This window comes from Carcharodon carcharias (assembly GCF_017639515.1).
Source record: "Carcharodon carcharias isolate sCarCar2 chromosome 36 unlocalized genomic scaffold, sCarCar2.pri SUPER_36_unloc_2, whole genome shotgun sequence".
NCBI lineage: Eukaryota > Metazoa > Chordata > Chondrichthyes > Lamniformes > Lamnidae > Carcharodon > Carcharodon carcharias.
Window position 1 is genome coordinate 1,766,571 of NW_024470737.1, and position 12,020 is coordinate 1,778,590.

Here is a 12,020-nt window from a genome sequence, read left to right on the forward strand (position 1 = left end):
CACGGGGTGAAAACTCAGTCGTCCAAATGAAGGCTTTTTCTCTGTCCCTACCTCTCCGATCCTGCCCCATTCTTGTCTGTTCCACTAATTCAGTACCTCACCCCCTCGCCCATCCTTCACACATGACAGACAGCAAGTGGAGGGTAGTATTTACTTGGAAAGTGTCAGCAAACGTTTCAGCAGCAGGCTGGGGGGGTTCACTACTGAGCGGAATCTTGCCCTTGCTCGTCGCCTAGAGGCAGGCTCTTTCCACAGATATCCTCTGGACGGTAAGGAGACAGAGGGGGTAAAGGGGAACGTCCTCTGCTTCCCGTTCCTGGCTGGGTTTTATATACTCCAGCTGGCGTTGACCTCCTCACGCTTACACCCACAACACCTGAGACTATCTGTGGCCCTCACGTTGCTGTTCTCCCTGAGATCAGCAACCACAGACCAGACACTGAGCTCGAGACTCCCGGGTCCAAGTGGCTCAGTGCCACACTCTGGTGGCCCCTTTAGCTCTGTGCCCTGTCTGGGCAAGCTGCATACTGAACCTAAACCGTACCGCTAGCAGTAAGCCACGCTTGAAAGGCGTTCAGTTTGGGAAATGGAGTAACAAGCTGACGTGATCCTGGGCAGCGCCCCCTTTTTTCGGGGAGATTCTCTGCTGCTGCTTTACGCTGTTGTGGGTTCCTGTGCGTGTACGGGCTGGTGGGAGGAGGACCTGGGAAGAGAATCTGTCGCGGCTAAAGTGTTTTAAATGAATGTTTTCCTGATGTGCCGGGGTGTTTGCTTTTTTTAAAATTCCAGGGAATTTTTCCGCTCGGCCTGCAACGTTCCTGAACCTGAGGAATGGTTTAACGTGGATGAGTATTCGGAAATGGTCAGCCTCAACAAGCCAGTCATCTATATAACCGTCGGTGAGCTGATTAACACTCACAGGGTAAGTGGACAGATATGGTTCCCTTCCTCTCCCTCCCCGGGAAGCCGCGTGTTGCCCGGAGCGATAGCCGTGAAATAGCGTTCGAGGGTTTGGAATGCTGGGTTTCTCCCTCATCACGAGGGTACTGACGTGCCGAGTACAGTTCCACAGACGCTAGTAGCACTTGCCCAAGTGTCTATTTATCACGTGTACCCTTTCTTTAAAACAAAAACAGAAATACTTGGAAAAACTCAGCAGGTCTGGCAGCATCGGCGGAGAGGGACACAGTTAACGTTTTGAGTCCGTATGACTCTTCAACAGAACTAAGTAAAAATAGGAAAGGGGTGAAATATAAACTAGTTTAAGGGGGGGGCGGGGTGGTTGTAGGGACAAGCAGTCAGTAATAGGTGGAGATAACCAAAAGATGTCACAGACAAAAGAACAAAGAGGTGTTGAAGGTGGTGATATTATCTAAAGGAATGTGCTAATTAAGATTGGAGAGCAGAACGAGCAAGGTACAGATAGCCCTAGTGGGGGTGGGGTGAAATACTACTAAAAGGGCATAAAAGGTAGAGATGAACAATGGGTGGGAATACATTTAAAAATAATGGAAATAGGTGGGAAAAGAAAAATCTATATAAATTATTGGAAAAAACAAAAGGAAGGGGGAAGAAACAGAAGAGGGGTGGGGATGGAGGATGGAGTTCATGATCTAAAGTTGTTGAACTCGATATTCAGTCTGGAAGGCTGTAAAATGCCTAGTCGGAAGATGAGGTGCTGTTCCTCCAGTTAGCGTTGAGCTTCACTGGAACAATGCAGCAGGCCAAGGACGGGCATGAGAGCATGGTGGAGTGTTGAAATGGCCAGCGACCAGGAGGTCTTTTACCCTTTTTTAAAAACTATTTGAGGACTGGGGCGAGTCTAGGGTTGTGCCTCTTGGCTGCAGTGACACCAGGGCAGTACAGCAAACGATCCGAGCAATTTCTCAAACCGCTCCAGATTCAGGAATTGTGCCTTTGGGTTGGAAGATTGCAACTGTCACTCCATTTTATAAAAAGGGAGGGAGAAGCTGAGACCTGTCAGTTTAGAATTAATTTTGGAGAGGCTGTTGGAATCGAACATTAGGGACCGAGCGACTGAGCGCTTGGGACTAGTGAAAGCTGACCAGAGTCTGTGAAGACATATCTGACGAACGAGGAGATCACCAGCCCAGTGGGCAAGGGGAGTGTCTGCTGTTTACACGGACACCTCCGACACAGCTGGTAAGGTGGTGCATGACTTATGAGCCAAAAATGCAAGTCCACGGAATTGGAGGAAACCTTGGGATAGTTGGGAAGTAGGAGGCAGTGGGGACGGAGGGAACGTTCTTCACCTGGCAGGACGTGGTACCCCGAGGATTATGTTCTCCAGGAGGCACAGTGGGTTGTGTAAATGGAGGCGGTTCGTTACAAAAGAGACTTGGATTAAATGGTTTGGAAGAACTATGACAGATGGAGTTCAGTGTGGGGGAGCGTCAGGTCACATGGATCTTGAGAAAGACAATATTTTCTTAATCGCGAGAGCAGAGGTGCCGAGAGTTTAGGGATCCAAGTGCGCAGATCACTGAAACATCTAGCCTTTACCTCGAGGGACGTGGGAAGTGATGCTTCGTTTCTACAGAACCTTGGTCATTAAGGTTGTTGAAACTATTTCCCCAGTTGGAGAAATCCTGAACAAGGGGACAGAACCTTAAAATTGGAGCCAGGCCCGTTCAGGGGTGATGTCAGGAAGCACCTCACATACACACACACACACACACACACAGGGGAGCGGGAATCTGGAACTCTCTCCTTCAAAAAGGCTGGGGGTGCCGGGAGATCAGTTGAAATTTTCGAGACTGAGAAGGATAGAATTTTGTGGATAAGAGGTAAAAACGGGTAAATACCACACAGATCAGCCACGATCTAACAGAACAGCAGGCTCGAGTGGCTGAATCGTCTCCTCCTATTCTTAGTAACGCCTTGTGTTCGCCAGCGTGCCCAGACTACCCAATGTCAAATGGTATAATGGTTTAAGCCGAGGCGTGACAACAGGGACCCCCCTGTGATCCGAGCTGGGCTCCGGGTCTTTCACACGCTGCCAAGTGTACTTAGTAACCCATCGATTCATAGGTGGACTGAGAAGTACTTGGTGGGATTGAGGGCCGATTCAATGGTTTGGCTGCCTTAAAGCATTTGCTGGGCTGCTTCACCTTTTTATCTCTAGACGTTGCAAACTGCAAAGCCTGGTGGGCGTTTTAGCTTCCAGCTCTGGGACCCAGATTCTCCCAAGGACCAACTGCCTCCGACTATGGGTTTCCCTCCTCCCTCAATTCTAATCCAGGAAGCAGCACAGAGCTCCCCTCTCTACACTGCTCAGTGCTCCTAACCAACCTCCGAGCGGCAGCAGCAGCCTCCACCGCCACTGCCTGACGTTATTTATGGCCCGTTCCCCACGCTTACAGATTTTCCTTTGAGACGTCACACTGACCGTGTTTGGCAGCGTCTGTGAAGTGTAACCTTTGTTTGTGTTTTCCCAGTTGCTGCTCCAGCACCAGGATTCCCTTACTTCCGAACACACTGACCCTCTTCATGAACTGCTGAAGGATCTGGGCGACGTACCCACAGTCGAATCACTCCTAGGCAAGTGGCTCTTTGTTTCTATGTTTTTGTGCTGCTGAATCCGTGACCCTTAGGGATGCAGGGAGTGATTGAAGCGAGTTTACCCTTTGGCTCGGTGTGTTGCTGCCTTGCCTCTGAGTCTGGCGGCCGTCCAGGGACTTGATCCCTTAATTCAGGCTGACGCTCCCAGTGCCGAAGGAGTGCTGAACTGTCAGAGGTGCTGTCTTTCAGGTGAGGTCTTAAACCAAGCCCCCCCCCCCACCACCCACCATTTGCCTCCTCATCCTGTTGGAAGAAGGGGGTGGTGGTTGATGGAGTAATTTTTACCCCCCAGCCGATGTTACTGAATATTGTCTGGCCGTTATCACGTTGAAATTTGTTGGAACCTGCTGTCTGCCAAGCGTCTGCCCCGTTTCCTGCAATACAACAGTGATTACATTTATATATAAAAGCAAAATACTGCGGATGCTGGAAATCTGAAACAAAAAAAATAGCTGGAAAAACTCAGCAGGTCTGGCAGCATCTGCGGAGAGGAACACAGTTAACGTTTCGAGTCCGTATGACTCTTCACCAGAACTAAGGAAAAATAGCAATGAGGTGAAATATAAGCTGGTTGAAGGGGGGTAGGACAGGTGGAGCTGGATAGAGGGCCAGCGATAGGTGGAGGCAAAGAAGAGATTGCCAAAGATGTCATAGACAAAAGGACAAAGGGGCGTTGACGGTGGTGATATTAGCTATGGAATGTGCTAATGATGACATTAAGGGTAGAAAGCAGGACGAGCAAGTGGCAGATGGCCCTAGTGGGGGTGGGGTGGGGGGAAGGGATTGAAATGGGCTAAAAGGCAGAGATAAAACAATGAATGGAAATACATTTAAAAATAGAAATAGGTGGGAAAAGAAAAATATATAAAAATGATATAGTGACTGCATTTCATTGGCTGTAAAACTCCTGAGATTGTGAAAGGTGCTATATCAATGTAATGCCCCTCTTTCTTTCCACGTACTCACCTGATGTGGCCCTAAGCCCCATGCACAAGCCCACACGCCAGGCTGTGTGCTTGGGCTCTGCTGTTCACTTAATTTGGGTCAGCGTCCATCAGTGTCTCTTGCTCCTGATCCCTGTCAAGTACCCTCTGCTGGGGATGTCACATCCGTGGCTCTTTGATGGATGAGGGCAGGGTCAGGATGGGTGGTGATGCCTCTTGTGTTTAAATAGCCTGAAGCCACCTTGGGGAAGAGAGAGTTCATTCTCCGGCTGACGTGTATTGCCCATCCCTCGTTGCCCTTGAGGAGGTGGGGGTGGACCATCTCTTGAACGGCTGCAGTTTGTGTGGTGCCCGGATTACTAGTCCAGTGACATTACCATCAACAACCCACATTTATATAGCGCATTTGACATGGTAAAACATCCCAGGCCACCTTGCCGGGGCATTATCAAGCAATGCTTGACACCCAGCGACTGAAGGTGGACGAAAGTTTGGTCAGGGAGCTTGGCTTTAAGGAGCATTTTAAAGGAGAAGGGAGAGAGGCAGAGGGGTTTCAGGAAAGAATTCCAGAGCCGAAGGTCCAGGCAGCTGCAGGCTGTGACCTTCAGGAAAGACTGAACAGGCTGGGGCCCTTCTCTTTATAAAAGAGAAAGCTGAGGGGTGACCTGAGACAAGCCTTTAAAATTATAGAAGGGTTTGTTAGGGTAAGTGTAGGAATGTTTCCACTTGTGGGAGAAGCTAGGGGCCTCAAACTGTAAAGTAGTAACTTTATAAATAGAATAGAATCATAAAGTGGTTACAGCACAGACGCAGGCCATTCAGCCCATTGGGCCTGTGACAGCTCTCTGCAAAAGCAGATTTGTTAGCCCCACGCATCACCCCCCCCCCCCCCACTGCACTTTCCCCTTAGCCCTAAAATTTTTTTCGATCCAGGCGCTTACCAATTCCCTTTCGAAAGGCACAATTGAATCTGTCTCCGTCACCTTTTTCAGACATTGCATTCCGCTCGCTAAATAAAGTTTTTTTTTCTCAATGTTGCTTTTAGTTCTTCTGCCAATCACCTTTAAATCTTGCAGCCCCTGGTCCTCGATCCTGCCGCCGTTGGCACATCAGGAGGACACGGAACAGAAAATGCTGGAAAAACTCAGCAACTGTGGAGAGAAACAGAGTTAACGTTTCGAGACTGTATGACTTCTTCAGAGCTTTGAAGAAGAGTCATACAGACCCGAAACATTAACTCTGTTTTCCCCTCTCCATGGGTGCTCCCAGACCTGCTGAGTTTCTCCAGGATTTTATGCTTTGGTTTTGGATTTCCAGCATCCCGCAGTATTCTGCTTTTATCTTAGGGCAAATCTTAGGGGGAATGTGGAACTCGCTCCCAGAGGGAGCGGGCGAGGCGAGTAGCAGAGATGCATTTAAGGGAGAAGCGAGATAAACAGGAGGGAGAAAGGAATAGGAGGGATGTGTTAATGGGGCGAGATGAAAAGGGAGGTGGGGGGGTGGTGGGAGGAGGCTCATGTGGAGCAGATACGCCAGCACGGAGCAGATGGGCCGAATGGCCTGTTCCTGTGCTGGGAATTCAGTGAGGAGGTTAGGGAGTAATTGACATCCAATTCTCGATAGCCCTGCTTGTGCTGAAGCTGAGATGCTGCATAACGAATCCTGGCAACTCCATCACTAATTCTCCATCGCTTCCATTTCCATAGGTGAAGGTTCTGTCAATGCAAACGACCCCCATGCTGACCAAGCCATGACCCAGCTCAACAAGATGGAGGTTTCACTGACGCTCACCAACAAATTTGACATTTATAAGAAAGGTGATGGGGCGAATGATGCCAGAGGTTTGCTGCTCAGGTGTGTAGGCAGTAGCAGGCGGACATTTACCTCCTCCTCCCCGTCCAGGTACCACGCCCTATAAGGTATTGGCGACCAGGGACTTCTGTTGGATTGGCCTGTAATAATGCAGTGGTTTGCCATTGCCTTCTGCAGTATGGCTGACCAGAAAACTCTCTCGCTCTTACCGCCTGCCAACAGGAGTATTGGAAAGATTTACAGGCTGGTAATCAAACTGTTTGACCAAGCTATTGAACGCACCTTCCAGGGCTGTCAAGCCCTGAAGTGGCACTTGAACCCGGAGGCTCTGGCTCAGAGGTAGGGACACTACCGCTGCGCCGCAAGACCTCCCTGAACACTTACCAGATGAGGTAATTGTCAAAAGAGCCAGAAGTGAAGCGAGGAGCATTTTTGTTTCAGGAGGGATGTCTTCTGATTTCCAGCGCACTGCCTGAACGCAGATTCAGTGGTAACTTCTCACAAGGAGTTGGATATATACTTGAATGGGAGAAATGTGCAGCGCTGTGGAGAAAGGGCTAGAGGGAATGGGACTCATTGGATAGCTCTTTCAGTGAGCACAGGCATGACGGGCTGAATGCCTCCTGTGCTGTATTATTCTATGAAAAGTAGCATTTTTTTTTTCAGCACTCATTCCCTTTAAGGAGAAGCCTCGGCTGCAAGCTATGTTTTGTACATCTCACTGGGGCCTGTGGTGACTGGGTTGCCACTGTGCGCTGGAATCTGTGATGGCCAGAAACGTTGGACTGTTAATACCAGCGCAGAGATTTGCAGGCTTGGTGAAATGCAGTGAAGCAGGGGTGGCTAGGGGCGGAAGCAGGGGTGGCGGTGGTGGTGAGGGAATCGAACCAGACGTTTTGACGTGCAGAGAAGAGGCCTGAAGCAACCCAAAACTAAACCCTTTGACAATAGCTCCAGTGTCTAACGCAGCCGCATGGTGGCCGGGTTGTCACGTCTCGGCTGTGGTTTTAGGAATTGATTGCGTTGCAGGGGGAGATCTTCGCTTGTGCTGTGGCTGAACCTCTGGAAGTAACTATGTACGAGGGAAGGCACTTGCTCATCCATCCAGTAACCTGTAGTAGGCCCCTGCCCCCATCGCTGTGGCTTGCAGTTCACCTCACTCTCCCCTTCCCCTTCCCCTCCACACCACCAGAGAATTAGTTAAGTGGTTCCATTGTTCTGGCTTCCATTATCTCCGACCGGAGTCTATCCTGCATGTTGTGTATGGGGCGTAATGTTACTCATGCAGATTCCTTAGTGAAACACTTGTCCCGATACGCAGTGGGTCCTCGTAATCAAAGCAGTTCACAGGAATAGGAGACGACAGTTCAGCTCCTTGAGCCTGTTCTGTTACTCAGTTGGCCAGCCTGTGTTGTATCTCCGTGTACCCACCTTAGTTACCTATCCCTCAAGCCCCCTTGGCCCAACAAAAATCCGTCAAAATAAAAAGCAAAATACTGCGGATGCTGGAAATCTAGAGCAAGAACAAAAATAGCTGGAAAAACTCAGCAGGTCTGACAGCATCTGCGGAGAGGGACACAGTTGACGTTTCGAGTCTGGATGACCCTTCATCAGAACTAAGACACATCCTTCATTTCTAAAAATCTGCCAATCTATGTTTTGAAATATTCAAATAATGACCTTGATAGAATTTTTTTTTTGGGGGGGGGTGGTTGAGTTCTAGATTTGCGACTGTGTGTGTGTGTGTGTGTGTGTGTGTGTGTGTGTGTGCGTGCGTGCGTGCGTGCGTGCGTGCGTGCGTGCGTGCGTGCGTGCGTGCGTGCGTGCGTGCGTGCGTGCGACCGACCGACCGACCGACCGACCGACCGACCGACCGACCGACCGACCGACCGACCGACCGACCGACCGACCGACCGACCGACCGACCGACCGACCGACCGACCGACCGACCACTGGGCAATCCTGATCCAAGAGTGGAACCCAGCTTGATAGACCCTAGCTTTTATTTGTTTGTTCAGTAGCCGCCCTCCACACAACTAAACAGAGTCATTGGAGTCAGCTAATCACGGCTGATACGTTTCTCAACCCCATTCTGCCACCTTCTCACCGTAACCTTTGATCCCCTTACCAATCAAGAACCTATCTATCTCGGTCTTAAATACACTCAATGACCTGGCCTCCACAGCCTTCTGTGGCAATGAATTCCATAGATTCACCACTCTCTGGCTAAAGAAGTTTCTCCTCATCTCTGTTCTAAAAGGTCTTCCCTTTACTCTGAAGCTGTGCCCTCGGGTCCTAGTCCCTCCTACTAATGGAAACATCTTCCCCAAGTCCACTCTATCCAGGCCTTTCAGTATTCTGTAAGTTTCAATCAGATCCCCCCCTCATCCTTCTAAGCACCATCGAGTATCGACACAGAGTCCTCAAACGTTCCTCATATGTTAAGCCTTTCATTCCTGGGATCGTTCTCGTAAACCTCCTCTGGACCCTCTCCAGGGCCAGAACATCCTTCCTGAGATACGGGGCCCAAAATTGCTCACAATATTCACTGAACTCTGTCTTTCACACGAGGGTTTCCAATTTCCACTCCCCAAGAACTCACTTTGGAACCTTCTCCCAAGCTGACGCTTTCTCTCAGACACATTCTGCAAGGGTCCAACTCCAGGGTTTTGAACTCTCCCTCTGATGATCCTCCCCCACTGGATCACCACGTGCATTCAAACTTCCTTCCATACACACACTCACACTCTCTCCGACTCAGCTGTCAACAGTTCACCATTTCTTCACGTGCCCATAGCAAAGGGTTACAGACCTTCAGTTGTCTAATTGGACCTTCCGAGTCTTTATCGCTTTGAATCTGCTTCCTACGGCTTTTTCCTCTTTAAATTTGAAGCTTGGAGCCCTGCTCCTCACTTTTAACTTCACTTAACAAGACTGTTACCAGGTTCCTGCCCTTTCTTTGACTAGAAGGTCTTCTTGGGACTTTCTCCTGTTCCACTCCATTGGATTCGGGGGCTTTCTTCTTTAGCTTGGAACTTGCTATCTGTCCCTTTGCTCCAGTCTGTCTCTGGCAGCTACTTCCAACCAGCTTTGGTTTGGGACTGGTTATTTGTCCCTTCTAGGTTGCTTCTGCCTGGCAGAGGCTCCCAACTGAGCTCAAACTGCTCCCTCTTTAGTTTTGTGAGGGTGGGGCCTGCCTCTCTGGACCCCTGTTGCTAGGCAATAGCACAGTTTTTTTTCTACTCTTTTGTTTGCTTTAATCTCATAAAACTCTCATTAGAAATGCAGGCACCTTTTTAAAGTGAAACTGAAGCTCAACTTGACCTTTTTCTTGACTCTCAAATACAGAAATACAAATCAAACTTAAACTTTAAAGCCAGCACTCGTTCCTAACACCCACAAACACAAAAAATGATTTACTTGAGCTGTCTCTATTTCCTAACCATGTTTAGCTAAAGCAACAGTGTCCAGCCACATCCCCCAGCAGAGAGATGAGGGATGAATTGAAAAGACAGTTGCCCTTTGCATACCTCACGCTGATCTCGCAGACACTTGGGATTGGTGCTTGCACTGTGATACAGATTTCGGAGATTTAGTACAAGAGGCACGTGCCAGAGTGCAGAGACTCGGTGTATTCATGTTGCCTAATAATAAGGGAGGTAGATCACAATCAGTGTTTCAGAAAACTTGCAGAATCCTACAACATTGAGGCAGGCCATTTGGTCCATCGTGGCTGTGCTGGCTCTTTGAAAGAGGTCACCAATTAGCCCTACTCTTCCACCCCTCTCCCCTGACCTGCTCTCCCCGCACCCCCATCCCTGCAAATGTTTCCCCTTCGAGTATTTATCCGATTCCTCCCCTTTTTGAAAGTTCCTATTGAATCTGCTTCCACCGCCCTTTCAGGCAGCGCCTTCCAGATCACAACAACTCGCTGTGTAAATAAAAACAAATTCTCCTCATCTCCCCCTCTGGCTCCCTTCCCGATTCTCTTCAATCTGTGTCCCCTCTGGCTACCGACCCTCCTGCCCAGTGGGAACAGTTTCTCCTTATTTACTCTGTCCGAACCCCCTTCCTGATTTTGAACGTCTCAATTCAATCTCCCCCTCAACCTTCTCCGCTCTGAGGAGAACAATCCCAGCTTCTCCACATGAACTGAAGCCCCTCATCCCTGGTCCCATTCGGAGTAAATCTCCCTCCGCACCCTCTCCGAGGCCCTTGACATCCTTCCCAAAGTGCGGGGCCTGAAATCAGACACAGTGCTCCCGCTGGGCCCTAACCAATTTTTATTAAAGTTTGGATTAACCTCCTTGATTGTAATAGAAAATATCGGACGGTTTGAATATTATTTTTCTGAGGCTGCAAATCTCTCTTCCTAATCCTTGGGCTCTGCCGGCTTCTACTCAAAATAAGTAAAATGTTTAAAACTGATTAGAAGGATTCATGTTTATCAACCTGCTTCTGTCACTGTAGCACCAAGCAGCTAATCGTAGACGTAATCAGGTCGCAAACTGGAGACTCGTTAGCTGAAATATTACAGACGTCGGCCTCAAAGGATCAGGTAAGTCCAGCAGGTGGGGGGGGGGGGGAAGGAAGCTTTGGAGCAGATCCTGAATGCCTCAGTGGGCACCTGCATGGCGTGATGTGCTGAGGACAATTGGGGTTCAGTGTACTGAGCCGGTGGAGTTCGGTGAGAGGTAGTGGATTTGGCCTCAGTGCACCCCAAACCACCACCCCCTCCACCCCGGTCGGGTTGGAGAGGGGACGAATTGGCTAAGGGTTTCCTGCTTCTAGCGGCGATCCAGTGTTGCCGACAGCTAAGGGCAGTCTCCTGCGATCTTCTCCCGACTCACCCTGTGTCAATGTCAACGCCGTTCTCGGGTGAAGTGGCAAAAAGGGTAACTGGAATAGAGCGGAGTTGATGCCCTCAGCAGGCTGCTTCCCAGTTATTGAGTCCGCCGGGAAAGAGATTGGCTCACTGTGTCACCCCAAGGCTGACAAGCCGGCCAGAAGGGAAATGGCTGTGCGAAGCTCCGTTGCCTCCGATGTGCTTGTTCCCCATCACACACTGGTCAGGCGGTGTGCGCGCGCGCACGGAGTCAGTGTCTTCACTCTGGGCAGGGTTTACCCGTTTGTCTGGTTTTTTCCCCCCCCCGTGTCTAGGTGGCAGACCACCACCGCCTCGTTCAGAAGCGAGCGCTGCGTGACGCGCGCACTCCGGAGAAGCTGAAGCGAAACCAGACCCTGGTCCTCGACAACAACCTGTCGATCGAGGAGAAGAAGAGGAAGATCGTCCGAAGCCTCAGGAAGCTGGAAGCTGTCGGCCTCGTCTGCGCGGCCAACGATTACCAACAGTTGGTCAATGAGCTAGCCAGGGTGAGAGGACAGGGGAAACCTTTCCTCAGCAGAGTTGCTGAGGCCTTGGGCTGGGAGGGCTGGGTGAGGGAACGGGTCACGATTGCTGTTCTGTCTCCCGTGGGACTGTCCAGCTTGATAGAACCAGAAGTACCTCTCGTCTGACTGTGTAAACTCAAAGTGAATTTACCCGGCTCCAGTGACATTCCACCCGTTAAAGGGTGTTCCACAGAGAACAAAACTGACCATAATCAAACAGTCCATCGGCTGTCATAGCCCAAAGAATTAATGCACCAAAAAGACAAATAACACATTCGAGTGTATCCCAGC

At 49.9% G+C, this 12,020-nt stretch overlaps 1 protein-coding gene across 1 annotated transcript in view; it reads left to right on the top strand.

Moving 5' to 3' along the window:
* The window catches only part of iqgap3 (IQ motif containing GTPase activating protein 3), a 144,636-nt gene that overhangs the window by 120,895 nt on the left and 11,721 nt on the right, over positions 1-12,020 (top strand). The window contains exons 30-34 of the mRNA XM_041181762.1: positions 790-922; positions 3,459-3,561; positions 6,233-6,380; positions 10,809-10,896; positions 11,499-11,711. Coding sequence (XP_041037696.1) covers positions 790-922; positions 3,459-3,561; positions 6,233-6,380; positions 10,809-10,896; positions 11,499-11,711 — 685 coding nt within the window. The remainder of the gene's footprint in view (positions 1-789; positions 923-3,458; positions 3,562-6,232; positions 6,381-10,808; positions 10,897-11,498; positions 11,712-12,020) is intronic.